The sequence below is a fragment of the Typopeltis vanoorti genome, chromosome 12, assembly GCF_054136105.1.
Source record: "Typopeltis vanoorti isolate ZY-2024b chromosome 12, IOZ_Tvanoo_1.0, whole genome shotgun sequence".
Taxonomy (NCBI): Eukaryota; Metazoa; Arthropoda; class Arachnida; order Uropygi; family Thelyphonidae; genus Typopeltis; species Typopeltis vanoorti.
Genome location: NC_143560.1, coordinates 32,330,689 through 32,355,250, shown reverse-complemented (window position 1 = coordinate 32,355,250; position 24,562 = coordinate 32,330,689). Strand labels below are relative to the sequence as shown.

At 36.9% G+C, this 24,562-nt stretch overlaps 1 protein-coding gene across 1 annotated transcript in view; it reads right to left on the bottom strand.

Moving 5' to 3' along the window:
* hop (tyrosine-protein kinase hopscotch) overlaps positions 1-24,562 on the bottom strand; it is a 251,815-nt gene that overhangs the window by 114,921 nt on the left and 112,332 nt on the right. The window contains exons 8-10 of the mRNA XM_090401853.1: positions 17,997-18,301; positions 12,410-12,657; positions 6,880-7,092 (exon numbers count right to left, since the gene is read on the bottom strand). Coding sequence (XP_090257979.1) covers positions 6,880-7,092; positions 12,410-12,657; positions 17,997-18,301 — 766 coding nt within the window. The remainder of the gene's footprint in view (positions 1-6,879; positions 7,093-12,409; positions 12,658-17,996; positions 18,302-24,562) is intronic.

The window sequence follows — 24,562 nt, the reverse complement described above, 5'->3', positions numbered from 1 at the left end:
GGCTTGCCACTGAATCTCCAAGGTTTGGTTCCTGTTCTCAAACTCTTTCATTTTTTCTTCAATAATCTTTGTGTATTTTAGTCTATAGTTCACATCTGAGAACTGCTGAACTTTTATTTGCTTTAAAACTTTCTTACATGTTATTCTTTTCTATATGAAATTCAATTTTCATTGAATTTCATTGAAGAAAGCGATGTTTTTTCCCTGGTGTCCTGCAGCAGGGAGAAAACATCGCTATCAACAATAACATAGTCAATGAGACTTTTCTTATTCCTTGCCTCTTCTCTCCATGTGAATTTGTGCACATTTTTATGTTGGAACATGGTGTTAGTAATAACCAGTCCATGTCCTGAGCACAAATCCAACAGGTATTTGCCATTATTATTAGCTTTGCTCTTTTCTCCAAATTTTTCCAATTGTATGTCTGACAATCATTTCCTACTCTGCTATTTAGATCCCCAACAAGGACCAACTTTTCCCTTTTCATTGTGTCAGTTGCTTTTTCTAAAGCATCAAAAAATTCCTCCACTTCTAACTTAGTAGAACCTTCTGTGGGACCACCATAGGCACAAATAGGTCTCATTGTCCAGTTTCCCATTCTTATATCACTCTACTTGAAATTGCCTGCCATTCAAGAAGATTAGCCTCGTATTTTGTGTTGAATACTATGGCTACTCCTTCTTTTGCTCAATTGTCATTTCCTGAATATAACATTTTGTATTTATTGCTCAGAAAGATCTCACCAGGTATTGTCTTTTTTGTACCGGTCACCCCTATTATGTCGATCTGGTACTTATCTAATTCTTCAGCTAGCTTCATTTCTTTGCTATTCAGGCTTCTTATATTGATAGTACTGATCTTTAACTCTGGTGATGTTGAGTTGGGGTTTGTTTTCAGATTTGTTCCAGTAGCTGACTTTTCGCTGTTCGCCCTGGTTCCCTGGTGAAAACAACGGGGGCCTTATTTAACCGGGCGACGCCCGAGCCGGCATGAAATTTTATCATGTTGTACCATCATTTTCTATATTGGTTTAAGCCAATAGGAATACAATTTGGTCGGCTAAATCCCAAATTGCCAGCCCATCCTTGTTCGTTCAGTATCCAGGTAGATACCCAATAGGGTGCACCATGAGAAGGTAAGGATTGGACATTAGGTCAGAAGCCCTGGTCGGTTCTGCACATTCCTTTAAAGGCTATGTGGAGGTCTCCTCTCAGTTATACAGCTTAAGCACCCCTTGTCATCAAAACTTGTTGGCAGAAACAGTAGAGATATGTGTACAACCTCAAAGAGATTGTTATATTTGATTTATGAAGTCAACTACATTTGAGATAACTTTAGTAATAAAATTCTACATTTTGACCTTCACACAAATGGCCCTGAATTCCCTGTGTCCCTTAAATGGGAGAGGGGCACAAAGAATCTCCAGGCTCAAAATGATGTTTCCACTAAAACTAGGAACCTGGAATGTAGGAATCCTGTATGAAGAAGGTAAGCTAAGAAATGCGATCCAAGAAATGAAAAGACTTGGAATTGGGATTTTAGAATGAGCAAAGTTAGGTGGCCAGGATCAGGCAAAACTCAAGTTGATGACATGAAAATGTACCACTCTGGAAGTAGTGTAAACAATCATCAAAAAATCAATATATTTGAATTTATCTATTTTCTTGATGACCTCTCCATTCAGCACTACATTTTCTTCAGTGTCAACATTTTGACACCACACACCAGATATTCAAGTTTTTCTTCTACTAACTCTCAGTCCTCTTTCTTCTAATACTCTGTTCCATCTTATCAGCTTTTGTTCCACTTCCTCTCTTGTTTTCATGCACGGTACAATATCGTCTGCATATAATATACTCTAAAGTGCTCTCTCTCTCTCTGACTTGCTCTGTCAAAGAGAAAAGGACTGAGTGCTGATCACTGATGTAAACCAACTATTACCTCAAAACTCTCTGTTATTCCCAAACTGCTCCTAACTGTTGCTTGTACATTTCCTGTATCAGTATAACATATTTTTCTGGTACTTTCTTTTCTCTTAGACTCCACTATATCTCTTTTCTAGGTATTGTGTCATATGCCATCTCTAGATCTATAAAAATGACATGTAGTGGCCTTTGTCTTTCCACGTATTTTTCAATCATCTGCCTCAGAATAAATACTGCATCCACAGTTACTCTTTGAGGCATAATACCAAACTGTTCTTTTGCAATATTAACTTCTTCTCTCAGCCTTCCTTCCATGATTCTTTCAAATAACTTCATTGTATGAGACATAAGTTTAATTCCTCTATAATTACTACAGTCCTATATATCTTCCTTTCCCTTATATATAGGTACCACAACACTGTCTCCATTCCTCAGGAATTATCTTTTCACTATGGATTTCCTTCAACAGATTCCATATTAATTCAATGCCTTCATCTCCTAACACTTTCCAGACCTCCACTAGTATTTCATCTGGTCAAGCAGCCTTTCCATTCTTCATTTTGGCCATTGCTCTCATTACTTCCCTCTGTCAATTTCCCTAGTCATTCCTTTATTTGGTAGTCCCTCTTCCTCAGACAGCCTCCCCTTTTCCTCATTCATCAACTTCTCAAAGTATTTCTTCCACCTGATTTGAATACATTCTGATTTTCTTATTATAATTCCATTTGATCCTTTAATCTGCTTTGCTTTGGAGATATCTTTCATTTCTTTATTCCAATATTTAGCCAACCTGTAAACCTTCTTCTGTCCTTCAGTCATTTCTAATTCATCATACTACAAATTTTTATATGCCTTTGCTTTTGCTTGCACCACTACTTTTCTTGCTTCTTCCTTCTTTTCTCTATAGAATTCATGATGTTCATCTCTCTGGGAGGCATACCAACTTTCTCTGCTGCTTTCTTTCTTTGTATCGCTGGTTGTCATTTTCTTCCCATCACCGGCATTGTTTTCTCTTATCTTGCCTGCTGTTTCTCCCAGTATCTTTTTGCCAAGTTTCCTGATCGTGTCTGCACTGTGTTGTCACCATTGCTGGAAAAAGCACCATTTCTTTAAATTGTTCTTTGCTACTTCCAGATGTTCTGCCCTCTTGCTGAAGAAAGTATTCATTAGAGCCATTTCAAATGCAACTGCAAAATCTATTATTCTTAAACCTTTCTGATTCATTTCCCATATCCCATGACCTCCACGTATTCTCTCACACTGTTCATTTTTCATACCTACAAGTCATTTAGATCACCCCCTAATAATCACATGTTCCTCTTCCTTCAATCCTTGCATCACTCCATCCATTTGTGTCCAGAATGCATCCTTTTCTTCATCTGTACATTTAACCTGTGGGTCATACACACTAATCAAATTAACTATATAATCTTCATAGTTTAATTTCACACATATAATTACAGCATTTCTACAAATTACTTCCATCACACAGTCTCATTTTTTTACACAATATAATTCCCACTCCATTTCTTCCCATCTCTAATGCTCCACTATAGAATATCTTGTAACCATCTCCTAGTTCTTTTGCTTTGTCACTTTGCTACTTAGTTCCTTGCACACACACAACACATTCACTCTTCTTTTCATCAAATCTGCTATCTCTCTTCCTATATCAGTCATACATCCTCACATTCAGTGAGGAAACCCTCAGTCTCTTAGGAACCAGCTTCTTTAGCTGTGCCCACTCTTGATGCAATAGCCTTTGCATCACAGATGTATCTGTGTGTGCCTATAGGGTACACCCTAGCAGTACTTGGTGATCACCACAGGATAATAATTCAAATATAGTCAGAAACCAAATTGATTATTTGCTAATTAATCAACGATTTTTAAGTTCCATAAAAAGTACAAAAACCTATCCTAGTGAGGATATTGCTTCTGATCATAAGCTACTGGTGACAGAATTAAAACTTAGACTGAAAGCTATACTTAAGAAATATCAACAAAAAAAGTTTGATCTATGAAAGTTAAAAAACCCAGAGATAAGAAAAAAAACTGAGTGAAAGATCTGAATCAAGAGATACCACTTATTAAGAATGATGATGTCATGAGGGTTGATGAATCATGAGACAAATTAAACTCTCCCTCTCTTCATAGAGAAATGTGCTAATACTTTGTGTCCTAATAGAGCAGAAGAAAGAAAGATTGGATAAATGATGAAATTCTTTCTCTCATGGATCAACGTAGATCATATAAAAATCATAGTCTAATAAAATATAAAGAGGTTTAGAAAATTATTAAAGACAAGATCAAAAGAAGCAAAAGAAATCTGGATGAAATGAAAAATATAAAGTAACAGAATTTCCATAGGAAAATGCATGACAGTTTTAATCTACACAAAAAGCTGAAAGAGACCTCAGGTATATTTAAGAAAAAACAACTATGTATCCTTCAAAACAAAAAAGGGAGAAATAATATCCAAAAAGAATGATAAAATACAAGAATGGATTAAATATGTAGAGGAACTCTTTATTGATAACAGACAAAACCCAGAAAATACTTATAAACTGATGGAAGGCCCATGCATTCTAAGATCAGAGGTAGAATGAATGCTGAACTAGGTTAAAAATGGTAAAGCCCTAATTTCTGATAGAATAAGATCTACGATATAGGCATAATCCCTCAAGACTGGTTACAGCAGCCTTTCATCATATTTACTAAAAAAGCAAATGCCAAAACTTGTAATGATTATAGAATGAACTGTCTAATGAGTCATGTTCTCAAAATGTTTCTGAAAATAATTCAAAAAAGGATATACAGAAAATGTGAAGATAACATCAATGATACCCAATTCAGCTTTAGAAGCTATTTGGGAATGAGAGAGGCTCTTTTCTGTTTCAAATCTTTTTCCAAAAATGTAGTGACCAAAACAAGAAAGTATTCATTTGCTTCATCAATCTTGAGAAAGCATTTGACAAAGTCAAACACACTAAAATTTGAATTAGACGGTAAAGACATTAGGATCATCAAAACCTTATATTGGAACCAAAAAGCATCTGTTCATGTTGATGTCATTATTACAGATTCCATTAACATCGAAAGAGGAGTAAGACAAGGATGCATGCTGTCATCTCTCCTTCTTAACATATACTCAGAAGCCATATTTCAAAAAAATCTTAAAAGGAAGAGAGGAATGGATTAATGTAAATGGTGAGATCATTAATAACATGCGATATGCTGATGACATGACACAGCTCTCCTGTTTGACAATATTCAGGATCTTCAAAATCTTCTCGAACTAGTGAATGAAGAGAGTGAAAAAATGGAATTAAGAATAAATATCCCCAAAACTAAATTTATGGTCATAAGCAAGAAACTAATTCTTAATTCAGCACTTTCTTTAAATGGGAAATAAATAGAAAGAGTGAGAAAATGTAAATATCTTAGATGCTGGTTAAATGAAGAATGCAACCCAGAAATGAAAATAAAAGTTAGAATTGAAATGGCAAGAAAAAATTTTTTTGATGGTGAAATCAACACTATGTAACTGCAATTTAAATTTAGAGCTTAGCGTATGCATGGTTAAATGCTATGTATGGTATGTAATGCTTTAGGGTGCAGAAAATTGGACCTTAAGACAACATCAATAAAAAAAAACTTGGAAGCCTTTGAGACGTGGTTATACAGATGAATGTTAAAAATCCCATGGACAGCAAAAAAGTCCAATCAAGAAGTACTGGAACAAATGGGGAAATCACGTGAACTTTTAGATACCATAAAAAGAAGAAAAACTACATATCTTGGTCACCTACTTCATAATGAAAAATATAAGATACTTCACAATTGATTATAAAAGGGAAGATAAATGGAAGAAGAGGACAAGGAAGGTGAAGAAGATCTTGGCTGGCAAACATCAGATGACAGTCCGTCAGAGCTCATCACAATGATGAGCTCTGAGGGAAAGTTCAGAGTGGCTGAGGATCACTCAAAATTTGCCAAGGTGGTCGATGAGCTCCAATAAGAGATAGCACTCAAAGAAGAAAAAGACAATTACATTAAGATCATCTTCAGAAATACAGTATATACAACTATCCTATCCTATCCTTTTCATCTGTCCCTTAGGACGAGTTGAGTCCCCTATTGAGAGGCTTACGATGAATTAATGCAGCCAGTTTGTCACTCCTCTGCTGCATCCCCTAAGTGAAAGTATTCGTGACCTTAGATCTGTGTGTGTTCATGAGGCCAGTTTGCCTGTTCTGGGGGGGGACCCCCCACCTCTGTATGAGACTGGTTAACTCACCTTTAGTTGAAAGAGACCAGATAAAGATTTCTCACGTCTTGGACAGAAATCGAACCCAGATCTTTCAGACCGAGCTATGGAGGCTCTTATATACAACTATATACACACTAATACATTAGCTTTTCTATCTGCTTGTTCATCCAGTTGCAATCTGATTAATGGCTGTCTTAAGTGATGCATTTCATTTCATACATACCACCCACCAGGACTATTCAATGAAAAGCTCTTTTGGTGGCACAGAAATGATCTATATGGGGGTGGGGGGAGAGAAGACAGAGAGAGGAAGAAATTACTGATTTTTCTCATGAGACACTCATTACAATTTTCACTTTTGTTGTAATTTCCATCTGCTGAATGATTCTCAGTTCATCAACTTCTTTTTTATTTTCAGTTTTTTAAATTCCAAATAAAAGAGTGGAATCATATTGCCTTATCTTGTAAAGTTTTATCTCACATATAACTGAAATGGGAACAATGTTGGTACACTATTAGAAATGAATATAATATTGTTAGTTAAAATGAGGTTTCTGTGGTGTACGTAAAGATTTTAAATTCTTGTAATAAGACTTGAACCAAAAATTTTACATAAAAATAAAATATATATGAGTTTTAAACAATATCATAGACCTCAACAAGAGAAGATAACATACTTACCAAATACCATAGGGCCCTTGCTAAGTAGTTTGTAGCTTCTACTAAATCAACCTGCTGAATTTCCTGCTTATGTGTTTGCAAATACTTATCTAATGTTCCCAGTGGATGGTATTCCATAACAAGAGCTAAAGGATTGGATAGTATGACTCCAACAGTTGATACAATTGCATCACACTGCCAAAAGAGCACTCTATCACACTGCGCCAAAAAATCCTATAAAATATTATTAAACTTATCACTATGGACAGATAAAGAAATGATATCAAAAATTAAAAAAATCGAAAATTATACATTGATTATTTAACGATGAAGGAAAAAAAACAACAACAAAAAACATATTTATTCAAACCAAATTCTCAAATTTGAAAAGCTACTTTACCACTATAAACATATGTGCAGAATGCTTGCATCATCATCCGGTGCTTTTGCTTATTGTTACTCACAGTGAATCTTCCAGCCTTTCATATACATTTTGCCCTTTCTTACTATACTAGTTACCCTTCTCACTTGCACTTTGTATTGCTCATGAGTATGCTGATCACCTTTATCTTTATATTCCCTCCACAGTATTTTATTTTTTTTTTTGGCAGCTCTTGCATTATATCTCTACTCATCCACTTAATTCCCACTTAGTTTATTCTCCTGACTGATGTGCAATCTGATACTGCTTCTCTCAAACAATCTCCCAACAACTTCCGATGCACTACTGACATTCTTTCTTTGTAGCTTCTCAAGCCATGGTACTGCTCCAAGATGACTCCTGAGTCTGTCATAATTACCAGCTTTACAGTTTAACGTAAACCCTATCTTGACAGATAATTTCATATGTTTAGCAACTTCCGGAAAAAGACTGCATGCTCACTCTCTGCAGTTGGAGGCAGAGTGACTACCTTGGTTTGGATATATCTTCTAGTGCTATTATCATATCCTGTGTAAAATCTCTTGTGGTGAAAAATAGAAATATTTTTCACCTATATCGATTTTACATGGGCCATAAAATACACATAATTAGAAATGTATGTAACCTACTGTAATGAAATAAATTTTGTAATATAATGTTAGAATAACTGAATGTAGAACCACAAGCAATTGTAACTAATAAGACCAGACAGAATTAGACTAGTAAACTAAAGGTCAACTACAGTCTCAAAGGTCACCATTTTATATGAGTTTTTCCACTAAAACCTATCGTAAGCGTGGGTGATGTAAGGGTGCCTCCAGTAAAATCAGGAAGTTTTGGAAGGAAGGCCAAGGGATGACAAATGATATAAAAGGCAGAGATTGAGGGGCAAAAAGCTCTCTCTCTCTTATTTTTTTTCCTGTGGCAAGCTTTTTGAGGAGGGAAGAGTCGTGGTCCTGCGAGCAGTAGTTCAGGAGATCATGGGGAGTGGAGTTCACTGGCAGTATTACAAGGTATCCTTCCATGAAATTCTTCGACGAGTGTACCAATCCATGTGTGTATGCTGATTTGTCACAGCCAAACCAGTTCCTGACATTGACGAAGAAATGCAGTACTGTTACAAGGGAGGAAATTGCCAGACGACTACTGTCGGATAGTGTCCGATCACAAGTTTAAGAAAGGAACCAGCAGAATTCACCCTTAACCTTTTAGGATTCAGGACTGTACATGATATAGTGGGCTTGTAAGTAGATTGTTTTATGTTAATAGCCTAGATTATGTGTACAGACGATAGATGTTGATTCTGCTTAACTAATGGCATAATGTGTTGAAGAGGTCAGAAAGCCGAACGTAAAATTTAATGTGCTTAAAAGAATACCATACACTTGAATAATGCTTGTGTTATATAATGCTTAGAAAGTGTATGGTATAATTTTGCCTTATATTAATAGTAATGAGAGTAAGGCTATGTCTGCTAAAATCCATCCACCTGTCTAATAAGTTGAGTGTAAATAATTTCTTTGTCTAATGCTTTAAGAGAATTGTTTTAATGAATGTGTGGAGAATCAGGCACGTGATATGTCCTATTTCCTTTGATATTAATTGTCTTAGTTAGAATAATCATGTTTGGTTTTGTAATAGCTTGCCTGATCTTTGTTAGCCAATGCACTGTCACATAAAAACAAATCGAACCTGTGTGACCTAAGTGAAGTAACAGCCACGACTGAGTAATTCGGAGTTGCTAGAGATAAAATTGATTTAAGGATTATTATACGTGCTTAGCTAAATTATTCTCTTGCATGTAAAGGAAAGATAAAAACATTTTTTACATGATCCTTAATGCCGCAGTCGTTAACAAAAATAAATTTTTAAGGATTGATATATTTGAATTATAGCAACGTAGATTAAGAATTTGGGCCCAGCCAGAGCCTTTTTGTAAGTCTATGGTACTAGCACAAGTGAGAGTATACTTAATGGCATTTAAAGGAGGGGGTAAAGCTAAGTAGAATAGTCTTTCATACTTGAACTTGCTGCGGTGTATTACTGTGGCTTTCTTCCATCTTATTCTGTGGCGAGTATCCAGAGCGTGGTCTGCAAGCCCAGAGTGGCTGTACTGGTGAAATCGGATGTAATCCTTGTGTTCTGAGATTCTGATATTTGCTGTCCTGCTGTTTGGCCAAAGTAGGACAGTTTACAGCTGCAAGGGACCTGGTATACACCAGGTAGGTCTAGGGGGAGGTTGGTCTTTGGTGGAGCGGATAAGGGATGCCAGTTTTCTATGTGGTCTGTAACAAGTGTTTAAGTCATGTTTTTTTAGGATTTTATTGATTTTTTCCGAGGTGCCTCGGATGTAGGGAATGGTGATGGATTTAGAGTAATCTTTATTGTGAAGGGGAGGGGTGGTGGGTTGTGGATAACTGGGTTAAGTATTTTTTGGATTTTTTGGAGCGGGTAGCCGTTGGCTGAGAAAGTGTCACGGATGTGATTTAGTTCAGTGGTTAGGGCTTGATCATAAAAATAATCTGTTCTAATGATCAAGCCCTAACCACTGAACTAAATCACATCCGTGACACTTTCTCAGCCAACGGCTACCCGCTCCAAAAAATCCAAAAAATACTTAACCCAGTTATCCACAACCCACAACCCCCTCCCCTTCACAATAAAGATTACTCTAAATCCATCACCATTCCCTACATCCGAGGCACCTCGGAAAAAATCAATAAAATCCTAAAAAAACATGACTTGACCACTTGTTACAGACCACATAGAAAACTGGCATCCCTTATCCGCTCCACCAAAGACCAACCACTCCCCCTAGACCTACCTGGTGTATACCAGGTCCCTTGCAGCTGTAAACTGTCCTACTTTGGCCAAACAGGCAGGACAGCAAATATCAGAATCTCAGAACACAAGGATTACATCCGATTTCACCAGTACAGCCACTCTGGGCTTGCAGACCACGCTCTGGATACTCGCCACAGAATAAGATGGAAGAAAGCCACAGTAATACACCGCAGCAAGTTCAAGTATGAAAGACTATTCATGGAATCAGCCTCGGCCCTTAGGAACATGCCAAACCTCAACAAATTTGGATGCATGAGACTGCCCCAAATTTGGGAAACGTTTATCAGAAGAACTTCAGCACAAAGGCCAAGAACTACCAATATAGTCCGCCAGGGGGCACCATCAGGACTTTAGGAAAATGCTAGCTTCCTAGCTTTAGTCTCATTTGCTGTTATTAGTACTTGTGTGCACGTGTCTTAGTAGTAAGTTCCCAAGAAGATGGCAACGTGACGTTCGCCGAAATATCGGGAAGTATAAATTAAAGTTTATTTAATCTATATTTCTAGTTTATGCTGTCACTTCCTTAAATATTAGTTATCATAGAGCATTCTTTATACTCCTTGAGGGAACACATCAGTAATTTGATGATGGTGCATTAAATAATACATGTATATTTTATTTCATTTTTTATTTGGTCTTGAGTTGGTCATTTCCTGAATTCCAAAAGAATTAAGTTTAACTTCATTGAACTAATTAGAACTGAACCTCAAATTTTTTCATTGGTATAAACACAAAGGAAAGGCAGTCTATCATTAAATTGGCACATATGACAGGATTGCATGCAATGTGTTTAACTGACTAATCCCCTTACCAGTTAACAGATAACATATAGAGACACTTTTAGAAATATCATTTTGTCAAGATGATCTAAGTCTTAAGTTGATCTAAGACTGTAAAAATTACAGAGGAATAAAGTTGATGTCCCACACAAAGAAAATCCTAGAAAGGGTTCTTGATGGAAGATTGAGCAAGGAGGTGGAGATTGCAAAGGAACAATTTGGCTTCATGCCTGGTAGATCAACAACAACAGATGCTATCTTTGGGTTACGGCAGATGATGGAAAAGTTTTGAGAGAAACAACAGGAGCTACATCTGGCATTTATTGATCTGGAGAAAGCATATGATAAAGTGCCAAGGCAAGAAGTCTGGAGGTGTCTGAGGGAGAAGAAGGTTCTGGAGAAATATGTCAGGTTGGTGTGGGAGATGTACAGAAATGTGAAGACAAGTGTTCGGACCTGTCTGGGACAGACAGAAAGTTTTCAAATAACAGTTGGCTTGCATCAAGGGTCAGCATTAAGTTCGTTTCTGTTTAACATTGTGATGGAGGTGGTGATGGAGGAGGTGAAAGAAGATGCGCCTTGGACAATGTTGTATGCAGATGATATCTTGCTGTGTGCAGATTGAAGAGAAGAAGCATGAACTAAACTGGAAAGATGGAGAAAAGTACTGGAAGAGAGGGGAATAAGATTGAGCAGAACTAAGACAGAGTATATGTGTTGCACAGTGGGCAGCGGCCAGGAGACAGACCTGGAGCTGGAAGGAAATGCCATCAGGAAGGTGAGGGACTTTAGAAACTTAGGTTCAACAGCGGAAGAAGATGGAGGAGCTGAGAAGGAAGCGGGATGCAGGATACAAGCAGATTGGAGGAACTGGAGGGAGATGGCTGGAGTGTTATGAGATAAGAGGGTGCCGATCAATCTGAAAAGCAAAATCTATAGGACAGTAGTGAGGTCAGCTATGATGTATGCTATAGAAACTGTGGCCCTGAGGAAAAATAACATCAGCAGGATGGAAGTAGCAGAGATGAGAATGCTTAGGTGGATGTGCAGTGTGACCAGAAAGGATCATCTGAGAAATGACTATGTGAGGGGAACAGTGAAAGTTATGAACTTAGGAGCGAAGATTCAGGAGGCAAGGTTAAGATGGTTTGGTCATGTGATGAGGAGGGAGGACGAATATGTGGGAAGAAGGGTCATGCAGATGGATGTGCAAGGAAGGAGGAAGCGTGGGTGGCCAAAGAAGAGATGGAGGGAGCTGGTAGAAGAGGACTTGAGAATGAAGAACTTGGATGTGGTGACAGCCCAAGACAGGAGGATGTGGAGGAGACTCATCATCTACAGTGACCCCACTTAAGTGGGAGAAGCTGCAGAAGAAGAATCTAAGTCTTAAGTTCTAATATTTATGCATTATGGTCAGCAATTCACAAAGCAGATTTTACAATAAACAGATGTATGAGAACTACTAAAATTAATTCTGAAAATTTACTATGAGTATTATTATAGCTACCTGCATATGATTGACTTTGACTTCTTGTTTCAAGGTCTTCACCGCAACATCACGAAGTTCACCACCACTGCGTCGCAATCCAGCATAATGAACAATGGTTAATTTTCCTTGCATGATATGTTCTGGTTTGTTGCTAAACACAACAGAATCATGTGGTATACATTGAGCAGAGCAACTGCATTCACCTCTTGTATTTGGAGCCTGATAATCATGGTTATTTGGACGGCAGAGAAGTAAATGTGTTCTATCTGAATATAGTAAAATATATAATAAAATTATTAGTAAATAATAATAATATAATGAATTCAGTAAATAAAGCTGTTACAAACAACTAGAAGAACACACTTATTTCTTGAGATGTCATTTTTAAAATATATGCACAACTTTGATCTTTACTTAATAAACCAGTATCCTTTGTTAACACATATGCATGGAAACAATTTTCAGCAAGAAGAAGATACAAATACGTCATAAGAAAGATCACTCCCCTTCTCCAAATTAAAGTGATCAAAAACTTCAATAAATGCCAAAAAAATGAAAGGTTTGAATGAAAAACTTAAAAGTAGCAGCTTTTTTTTTTTTGTAAAAGGGGTTGCTTCAATATTAAAATCCAGAGGTATTTTCATGATTCACACCCTCTGTCCAAAAAGAAACCGAACTTTTCGAAAATAGAAGAAACTAGTGGCACCACCTGTTGTATCTTTTTGTTGTCGAAAGCGGAAACCTTCAACAGTGTTGTGCCAACTGACATTTTATGACAGTTGGCACAATGACATTTTTTTCATTAGTGGATGAGTTATAGTGCCAAGAGTGGCAGTGTATTTTGACGAACTGTCAGAAAATGAGTTTCAAACAGAGAGCTGCGATTGACTTTTGTGTTCACCTTGGTAAAAGTTTTACCAAAACGCATCAAATGCTTCAAAAAGCATACGGCGATGAATGCTTATCCCGTACTCAAGTTTACGAGTGGTTTAAGCAATTTCAAAGTGGTCGTGAGATGCTTGAGGACGATGAAAAGCCGGGCTGTCCAAAAACTGGACTAAGCGAAGTTAACATCCAAAAAGTGCGTAATTTCATCAAAGAAAACTCGAAATCGTCCATGAGATTGGTTGAAGATGAATTGGGGATTCCAAAATCAACTGCGCACAACATTTTGACCGAGCGTTTGGGCCTTCGTAAATTGAATTTGCAATTTGTTCCCGACAAGTTGACTGACGACCAAAAAATGTATCGAATTTACCACTCATTAAAACTGCTCGTAAGGACTCAAACTTCCTTGAAACGATTGTTACTGGTGATGAAACGTGGTGTTTTGAGTATGAGCTCGAAACAAAGTGCCAGAGTACTGAGTGGAGACCACTCAGGAGAGAGGCATCTGAAAAAAAGTCGCTTGGCTTGGAGAAGTCAAAAGTAAAGACAATGCTGATTTATTTCTACGATTCTAAGGGCATTATCTTGTGGATAATGCCCTTTTGACCGTGTGGACTGGTCAAAAGGGCATTTTGACCTTTAGACCGTTTGGCCAGGCAGAACGAATTCTGCCTGGCCAAACGGTCAATAGTGAGGTTTACCTTGAAGTTTTGAAGCGATTGATAGCGAGAATCCATTGCGTATAGCATGAATATCGTGATGCAGGCAGCTGGTCACTTTTGCACGATAATGCACCATCTCATCGTTTGAACATTGTGAGACAGTTTTTGAGCAAAAACCAAGTTTGTGTGTTGGATCACTTGCCGTATTCACCTGATTTAGCACCCTGTGACCTCTTTCTCTTCCCCCCAACTTCATTTGCCGATGAACGGAACGCTATACGACACCATTGAAGACGTTCAAGAGGCAGTAACCACGACCCTCAACAGTATCCCAAAAACTGATATAAAAAACTCATTTAACGAATTAATTGACTGTGCCAAATGCTGTATTGAAGCTGAGGGAGAGTAGATTGATTGAAATAAATGATTTGAATAATTATAATTGGCCTGTGTTTTATTTTCTATCAAAAGTTCGGTTTCTTTTTGAAGACAGAGGGTGTAAAACAAATCATCCATCTCCCAACCTGAAACCCTGATAATTTTCTCCACTCACCAAACACTTTGGATCCTTTCTTGACTAGTTCTCCTTTCATGTAAACTACTGCTCTTAGCAATTCAGATCATAATCTCATCTAAGTTTCATCTCTAGTAGAATGTAGAATTGCTCATGTAGTTTTGCAATACAACAATGCTAAGCAGGAAGAGCTCCACGACTTTTACATCTTCTTTCCATAGTCAGACACTGTTTCTGTTCTTCAGATCCAGATACTTGTTGTGATCTTGTTACAGAAATTACCCATGCTGGATTGGAAGATTTCATTCCTACCCTACATTTAAGTCATGGTTTTCTAAAAAGTTTGTCTATCTGGTACAAATAAAGAAAACAGCTTATCATAAATGGCTTGAGACAAAAATATCAGCCTTCGTTTTCACAGCATACACTAGCCTGTGATACTTGCAAAACAATCATTAAAGAGAAAACCTAATTTTTATAGGGTTAAATGTAGAAATCTCGGTACCTGTGCCAATGGTGGCAGTCACGATTCTTGTACCTCACAAAAGCTGTTGGATGTAACTTTTGTCTATCTGTGCTAGCACCTCTTTCTCACCCAAATGGCAGCATTGCAACACCACCTAAAGATAAGGTTGACCTCCTGGCATACTCTCCCTCTTACATTGATGACAAAGGCAAATCATTAGCTTCTTTACTTGAAAAACTGTATTTGTATGTCTTCTGTAGTCTCTCACTAGAAAGACATTAAAAGAATCTTGAAGGACTTGGATACCAAAAAAAGGCTTCTAGTCCTGATGGAACTAGAAGCCTTCTAGTTCCATCAATGGAATCCTACCAGTTGTGCTCCTAAACCAACATCTGCTCTTTCTCAATATACTCAGATGGCACCCACCTTAAAAAAAAAAGATGCTTTGCCTACCATCCAACTATCGACCTGCTGCTCTCACCTTAGTGTCCAAAGCAATCGAGAAGGTCATCAGCAGTCAACTTCTTTGACATCTGGAGAATTATCAACTAATCAGCAACCATCAATATAGATTTTGCAAATCAAGATTCAGAGCATATCTCTTGACCTACATTACCTGCCTATGGACATGTGCCACAGAAAAATTTAGAGAAACCTGTGCAGTTATGCTTGACATTTCCAAAGCATCTAATAGAGTTTATGATCAAAGACCTTCTCAGCAAATTGCCATCTTATGGTCTGCCTTCAGTCCTTTGTAATTGGACTGTGAGTTTTCTCTAATTTCAGACAAATTATTTCAGTCAACTACAACCGTATCAGAAATAATTATTTTAATTTCCTGACATTTTGATCTTCATATTAAGGTCATCATCTGGAGTATACACGTATATGTATATAGAGACAAGCTATATTACATTTCACACAGTATGCCAAATAGAGAATGATTTGATCAATGGTTATTCTACTGGCTTGACCTCTAGTGAAAAAAATAAAAATAAAATAAAATAACTACATCAAAGCTACTTATGACAACATCAGAGAACAATTTCATATAGATAGTTTTATTACAACAAAAGTGATGTCCTAATTTAACATGGGAGTTGTTATATTAGACTTAAGATCCTGGATTACCTACAGTCCTATTTATAATTGACTCTTAGGCAGAAAGGTTATGTCGGTAGAATATGTGCCCTTTCATATTCTTGGAATTTTTAGACCATCATTATTGTTAAGATTAGAGTGGTTGATAAGAATTTCACAGACCTCCTTAAATTTACGTTCATACCACGTTTTGGTGTGATGTAAACAACAAGTGCCTTTCTAGTCCATTCTATGTAGAGTATTCAGGGCATGATCAAAAAGGTCGGCTTTACCATAGTTATTAAATGTAATGTAACGTTTATATTCCTTTTTTTCTGATAGGAATTGTGTGTCCTGTTTCTCCTATATAGGCCAAATTACAAATAGTGCAATGAATATTCCAGGGTGAGCAAGTGGATCCTTGAATGAGTTGAGTAAGTTCTTTAATTTTGCAGGAGGTTTAAAAAGGTGGCTTTAAGGTTGTATTTCTGTAGTATTCTGTTTGTATAGAAATAAAGAAGAATTCTCTTGTAGAGAAATACAACCTTCTGTGTGAATTCAAGTGAATAAAAGTTCTGTAGGAAGCAAGAAACTAAAACTAAAGTCCAGTTTTAGTTATTATACTTTATGAAGTTCATAAAGGATAACAACTGTTAGCTTATATCACTGAAAACAAGTTGTATACATAAAGTGTTTTTTTATGTTATGATCTGAAGAATATTGGCATTTGTAGTTAAGTTATATTGATTTTATGATGTATATACTAGTATTCTTTTTGTAAATAAAAGATTTTTCTTTTAGTTAAAAACATGTCTGATGAGTCAATCTTTTAATAAGTTTAAATGGTTAAGAAGTTACCATTATAAGGAGCCATGTACATTTATAAGGATAGGATAAGTTATATATGGGATATACCGTACCTGTCTGCAAGTCTGATTTTGTAGCTTAATTCAAATTTAATTCAGTGTTTTTTTTATTTTGAAATTAAGAGTTAAACCACTTAGAAATTAGTGGGTAATTTACTGATGGTGCAGATGACAAGATTGCATGCACATTAGCCTAAAAGAAATAGACACTTTCAAAGTTTTACAGAAAGAAGAGTTTTAATAGTATGGCTGAAATACTTACATGGTTTGAAGAGCATGTCCTGAAGTTTACATGGGTAAGTTACAAGTGTTCTATGTGTGACCCTTTTGTAACACAACAAATATTTCTGATGTAACAAACAAATTTCAATTTATAAAGCGTTTAAACTGTCTATTTCTTTTAGGCTAACCCTGTATTATTGAAAGAAAGTGTGTGAGAATGACTTAACTTTAATTCACAATATAATTTGTCTTTATATGTTGCTAGATAAGCTATGTATATAATTACTGTAAATATTATTTGATTTATTAGCATTATCCATATAAATTTATTCAGTTGAATTCCTGTCATATCATACCAACTTTGCTAATTCAGTTGTTTATTTTCATATTTAATTTGCCATCTTCATTAAAAATTGTGCCTAATTAGCTGAAATGTTATACTTGTTTAATAGGTTCTCCATTCGGGATGCAATAAGCAGAAATGTTTTCAAAGTTTCTACTTATTTTCATAGTTTGTCTATTTATTGCTGATTTTCGCAAGAAAATGTATAACAACTGTTATTCAGTTTAATTCAGGGAGTCTTGCAGGCTTGTATTGGATTTATTCAGGAGTATAACATTATTTGTCTAAAGCATAGAGTTGAGATTAACACATCCATTTTGATATCAGGTTTAGTGCATTTATGCACTTGTCAAATCACGTGTTGTATAATCTTCAATACTTGGTCTCAACAGTTTTGAGTATGCACAATTTAATTAAAGTGACTCAGTATGTAACGCACATATGTGCACAAACACGTGCACACACATACATTATGAAAAGAATTATATTTAACAGTTGAAAAAGGAGTCTATAGGCTTTGAAAATATGTAATAATCAATTTAATGATGAAATTTCCTTAAGTACCATATTCAGATGGAGGTATACATCTTTTGAGCTCCAGATCTCCATGGCATTTACTGTAATATGCAATAAGTTTTGGAATAGAAGAAAACCTCTCCTCAGGCTCACTGGCCCCAATTAGAAAATATTCCCCATTTTCCTCTTGACAGATGCGAAAAGTCTGAGGTCTTCCTGTGTTACCATCAGATAAAGCTGGTCCACAAACATCAAGGCGATATTCATCATAACTGGATGTACTTTCTCTTAAGAGAAAACTCCCTGGTTCATTGTGGCATTTTTCTTTCAGCTTTTGATAGGCAAATTGACAACTAAAAAAAAAAAGAAGCAAATTAATTTTGAAGTACCAACAAATGCAGTATTTGTGAAAGATAACACACTGTATGATATTTTGATCTTAGGAAGAATATGTCAATGAAATAAATGTTACATCACTGAAACAGATTCTAGAAGGGAAAAAATCTTTAAATGATTTAATGGTGGCATATATGTACACATACCAATTAATAAATGATGACACAGAAAGCAAACAGAAAAGAGGTTACAAATCTTAATGTGATCAAGTACTATTATTTCATTTCTCTATCAAGTACCTCAAAATGTAACAACAAAGAACGTGCTCTTATCATATTAAAATATAGTATATATATATATATATATATATATATTAAGAATACCAAGCAATTTTTTAAACCTGGTTTTACTCCATTTCCCAAGTAAGCAAACAGACAAATAAGTCAAGTTTGCACCTGCAAGTGATGCAAGTCTAGCTGATCCTACAGGTAGTGCAAGACCAGGGCAACTCGTGGCAAAGGTGGCATAAGCTCCGATCACTAATCTTTATATTTACCCTTAATGCCAAAACACATCTCCAAGAAAGAGATGTATGATGTTTTGTATTAAAGGCAAGAGGCCACTACCCAGACCGGTTTCGACCTTTATTGAGGTCTCATCAGTGGGAGCTAGGCTAGAAATACAAAGATTTAGTAATACAGAGCTCATAAGTATTTTACCAGAACAAGTTGCCATAAGGTGTTTTAACCTTATTAAAAATCTCTGGAGGAGATATAAATGTAGAAAGTATTTTACCTTGGGTATAATAAATGTTAAGAATATACCTTATGGCAACTTGTTCTGGTAAAATACTTATGAGCTCTGTATTACTAAATCTTTGTATTTCTAGCCTAGCTCCCACTGATGAGACCTCAATAAAGGTCGAAACCGGTCTGGGTAGTGGCCTCTTGCCTTTAATACAAAACATCATACATCTCTTTCTTGGAGATGTGTTTTGGCATTAAGGGTAAATATAAAGATTAGTGATCGGAGCTTATGCCACCTTTGCCACGAGTTGCCCTGGTCTTGCACTACCTGTAGGATCAGCTAGACTTGCATCACTTGCAGGCGCAAACTTGACTTATTTGTCTGTTTGCTTACTTGGGAAATGGAGTAAAACCAGGTTTAAAAAATTGCTTGGTATTCTTAACATTTATTATACCCAAGGTAAAATACTTTCTACATATATATATATATATATATATATATATATATATATGAATATTAATATAGTTTAAATGACTATAACACCGAGAATAAAAAAAAGAATAAGGTTTAATCATGAGACACTACTAGTTTTGTTGAAAAAATCAACTTCCTCAGGTGTCAAATACAAAGAATTATATAAAAAATAACAGAAACATTATAAAATAACAACAAATCTAATGTAAAAGACTGTAGTACAGTTTAAAAAGTAATATGTGCAGAAGTTCCAACTGAAGTGAACTACTTGCATGAGCTATCACGAGAGCGTCAATACTGGACAGTAGAAACGTGTGAATCGGATAAATTGTAGCCGAGGCTGTTATTCATATGGGATGAATCAAGGGATATTTCTTTACATTCAAGTATCCTTCTCAAGTTCATCATAAGTATGCATATTGGACATTTGGGACCAGTCTATGAGGTGTTGGTGGCTTTCGTCGGAATTTATGGAGAATAAAACGTGGCATGGACCCTACTGTAGGATATGTCTCTTTTGTGTTCTTCAATATGTAAAAGGACAGATTTAGCAGTCTGAGCGTAGTATGGTTTGCCACTTCACAAATGATCTTGTAAACTCCTGGATACTGAAGAGGGAGATGTTTTACTTTAGGTCTACTAAGTATGGAGCGAAGTTTAGGAAACGTAGAGAAATAGGTTTTAATGTTGAACTTCTTAAGAATTTTTGCCAGTTTGGGAGAGAGGGAGCTGATGTATGGCAAAGATATATATGCTCTTGGGGAAGAAGAATCTTCAATAGTATGTGAACGACGGTGAGAGATAAATTTTTCAATGTTCTTAAGAGTGAAGCCATTGTTGAGAAAGGACCTTTTTAGTAAATTAAGTTCATTTTTAATTTCCGTTTCGTCTATTAATAAAGATCTGGCTCGATGTGCCAGGGTTGAAATAATACCAAATTTCTGTGGAGGGTAGTGATGGGAGGATGCATGAAGGTATCTGTCTGTGTGTGTGGGCTTTCTAAAAATTGAGATTTTGATATTTTCAGAGCATCTTGTAAATTTTAAGTCCAAAAAAGCAAGACAGTTGTTGGATTCTAATTCTATTTCTTATTTTCTAATAAGACACTGAAGAAAGAATATTATGGAGGGATGTGGACATAAGAAACAGATGGAGAATATACTTTGAGGGACTTTTGCATGAGGAAGCAAGGACTCACAGAGGAGATGGGCAGCCTTCCGAAGGGATGGTGCAGAACATCGGTAGAGTGGAAGTGACGGAGGCCATGAAGTGGATGAGGAATGAAAAATCGGTAGGCCCCGACAGGATTCCAGTGAAGGCATGGAAGGCACTGGGGGAAGAAAGAACTGACCTGCTGTGGGACATGTTCATGAAAGTTTGCCAACAGGAAAATATACTCGAGGAATGGAGGGAGAGTATGCATGTCCCAATCTACAAGGGTAAAGGGGATGCACAAGACTGTAAAAATTACAGAGGAATAAAGTTGATGTCCCACACAATGAAAATCCTAGAAAGGATTCTTGATGGAAGATTGAGCAAGGAGGTGGAGATTGCAAAGGAACAATTTGGCTTCATGTGTTGTAGATCAACAACAGATGCTATATTTGGTTTACAGCAGATGATGGAAAAGTTTCGAGAGAAACAACGGGAGCTACATCTGGCATTTATTGATCTGGAGAAAGCATACGATAGAGTGCTAAGGCAAGAAGTCTGAAGGTGTCTGAGGGAGAAGAAGGTTCTGGAGAAATATGTCAGGTTGGTGTGGGAGATGTACAGAAATGTGAAGACAAGTGTTTGGACCTATCTGGGACAGACAGAAAGTTTTCAATAACAGCTGGCTTGCATCAAGGGTCAGCATTAAGTCCGTTTCTGTTTAACATTATGATGGAGGTGGTGACGGAGAGGTGAGAGAAGATGCACCTTGGACAATATTGTATGCAGATGACATCTTGCTGCGTGCAGATTCAAGACAAAAAGCATAAACTAAACTGGAAAGATGGAGAAAAGTACTGGAAGAGAGGGGTATGAGACTGAGCAGAACTAAGACAGAGTATATGTGTTGCACAGTGGGCAGCGGCCAGGAGACAGACCTGGAGCTGGAAGGAAATGTCATCAGGAAGGTGAGGGACTTTAGATACTTAGGTTCAACAGTGGAAGAAGATGGAGGAGCTGAGAAGGAAGTGGGATGCAGGATACAAGCGGGTTGGAGGAACTGGAGGGAGATGGCTGGAGTGTTATGCAATAAGAGGGTGCCAATCAATCTGAAAGGCAAAATCTATAGGACAGTAGTGAGGCCAGCTATGACGTATGCTATAGAAACTGTGGCCATGAGGAAAAATAACATCAGCAGGATGGAAGTAGCAGAGATGAGAATGCTTAGGTGGATGTGTGGTGTGACCAGAAAGGATCATCTGAGAAATGACTATGTGAGGGGAACAGTGAAAGTTATGAACTTAGGAGCGAAGATTCAGGAGGCAAGGTTGAGATGGTTTGGTCATGTGATGAGGAGGGAGGACGAATATGTGGGAAGAAGAGTCATGCAGATGGATGTGCAAGGAAGGAGGAAGCGTGGGTGGCCAAAGAAGAGATGGAGGGAGCTGGTAGAAGAGGACTTGATGATGAAGAACTTGGATGTGGTGACAGCCCAAGACAGGAGGATGTGGAGGAGACTCATCATCTACAGTGACTCCACTTAAGTGGGAGAAGCTGCAGAAGAAGAGGAAGAAGGTGAATTTAATTTTCTGATGAAAGTTGTTAAGATGATCTAGAAAAATATCGAGGTTGTTTAAACTGCATTCCCAAATGAAAACATCTATAAAATGGTACCAGATTTTGGGTTTAAATGTTGAGGAATTAATCGCCTTTTCTTTGAAGCTTTAAGAAATATATTAGCACGTACCAGTGAGAGCAAACTACCCATAGCTAATCCTGAGTTCTGTTTATACCTCAAATTTGAAGTATCCTGAATTTACACAGTGAATTTACAAGTAAGGAAAAGAATTTCTTGGATAATTTGCTCTTGAAAAGATTGAGGACTTCTTGAGTAGGAACATTCTTGCATCTTTTTTGAAGAACCTAACAGGGAAATCCTTCTATTATTATAAAAAATACAGCTGACTTCGAATATAAAATCAAAGACTTCAAACTTAACAAATCAGATTTAATGGCTGGTTTCGATATACAGTGATACCTCGGCTAACAAGTGACCCTGCTAACAAAATTTTTCGGCTAACAAAGATTTTTTTGCTGATTTTTGGACTCGGCTAATGAATGTTTTAGTGGATGTGCGTGCTAACATAAAGCAACAAGCATGACCGGTCGGGCCATTCCAGGAGCTTATCTTTTCCATCTGTATGTGTGTGACAAAGAGATGAGCTGACCACATCACATAGGGAAGACGCACAAATCTGATCGGGTTGTTTACGTTCGAGACAGCGAGAAGTTAGATGCCTCGTACCAGTGTCAGTACGGTGCACGCTCCCTGTGGCTGTGAATGCGAGAGGTAAGTGCGATAGCATTTATTCTTTACTTGGCTAAATTCTACTATGGGGGATTAATTTATAATTACTAAATTCTATTCTTATCTAATTAAATAAATAATATGCTATATGTCATATTTCTTTTATATTTTTCAGAAAAAAATTTTCTTGACAATGGGTCCAAAAAACGTAAGCGACAAACAAAAGGGAAGCAGAAAGTTGCTCACAATTGAGCAAAAGAAAGAAATAATTCAGCATATGAAAGAGGAGTCAGAATTGTGGATTTAGCAGTCAAGCATGGCATAGCATCATCATCAATAGCTACAATTTTGAAGAAGGAGGAGCAGATTAAGGCAGCTTCAGTTGCAGCTGGTGTGAAGACCTTGGCCTCTTGATCCCAAAGAAGGTCTGTGAATGAAGAAATGGAAAAGCTTCTGATGATCTGGATAAATGAGCGTCAAATGGCTGGTGACACTATGACTCAAGAGATGATCTGCAGCAAAGCCAGAACGATTTATGAAAATTTGAAGAAAAATGTGGCAGGACACAGTACAGCAGAGGAAGAATTCAAAGGAAGCAGAGGATGGTTTGAGAAGTTCAAGAGAAGGTCAGGGATCCATAGTGTAATTAAACAAGGAGAAGGAGCCAGTGCAAATAAAGAGGCGGCTGAGAAGTTTGTTAGAGAATTTCAGGAGTTGACTATCATTCATAGATACAAGCCAGAACAAGTGACGAAATTGGGTTGTTCTGGAAGCAAATGCCCAAAAGAACTTTCATCACAAAAGAAGAGAAGTGTATGCCAGGGTACAAACCTATGAAAAATAGAATAACTCTTTTATTTTGTACTAATGCAAATGGTGATCTCAAAATTAAACTAATGTTGGTCTACCACTCTGAGATACCAAGAATTTTCAAGAAGGAGAATGTTTGCAAGCAAATGCTTAGTGTTTATTGGAAGTCAAACACCAAGGCATGGGTAACAAGAAGCATATTCACAGAGTGGATCGTGGAGGTGTTTGGACCCATGGTGAAAAAGTACCTGAGAGAAGAAAACTTGCCTGAAAAGGCTGTGCTTCTTCTGGACAATGCTCCAGGGCATCCACCTGGCTTGGAAGAAGATTTAGAGGCAAAATTTAACTTCATCAAGATAAAATTTCTTCTTGCAAACACCACATCTATTTTGCAACCCATGGACCAACAGGTCATATCAAACTTTAAGAAATTCTATACAAAACACATGTTCCAAAAATGTTTTGATGCAACTTCATTTACCAGTCTGACTCTGAGGGAATTCTGGAAGGATCATTATCATATCCTTCATGCTATTCAAGTCATTACAATGGCATGGGGTGAAGTGTCAGTTAGGATACTTAATGCTGCCTGGAAAAAGTTATGGCCAGGCTGCTGCAAGATAAGAAGTGCTGTTTCCAGTGTTCAAGATGCTGCTGAGGAACATGCTGACATTGTAGATAAGATAGTCTCCTTGGGCAAAGCATTACATTTGGAGGTAAATGAAGAAGATGTAGAAGAATTAGTTGAAGAACACTCAAAAGATCTGACAACAGAAGATCTTGAAGA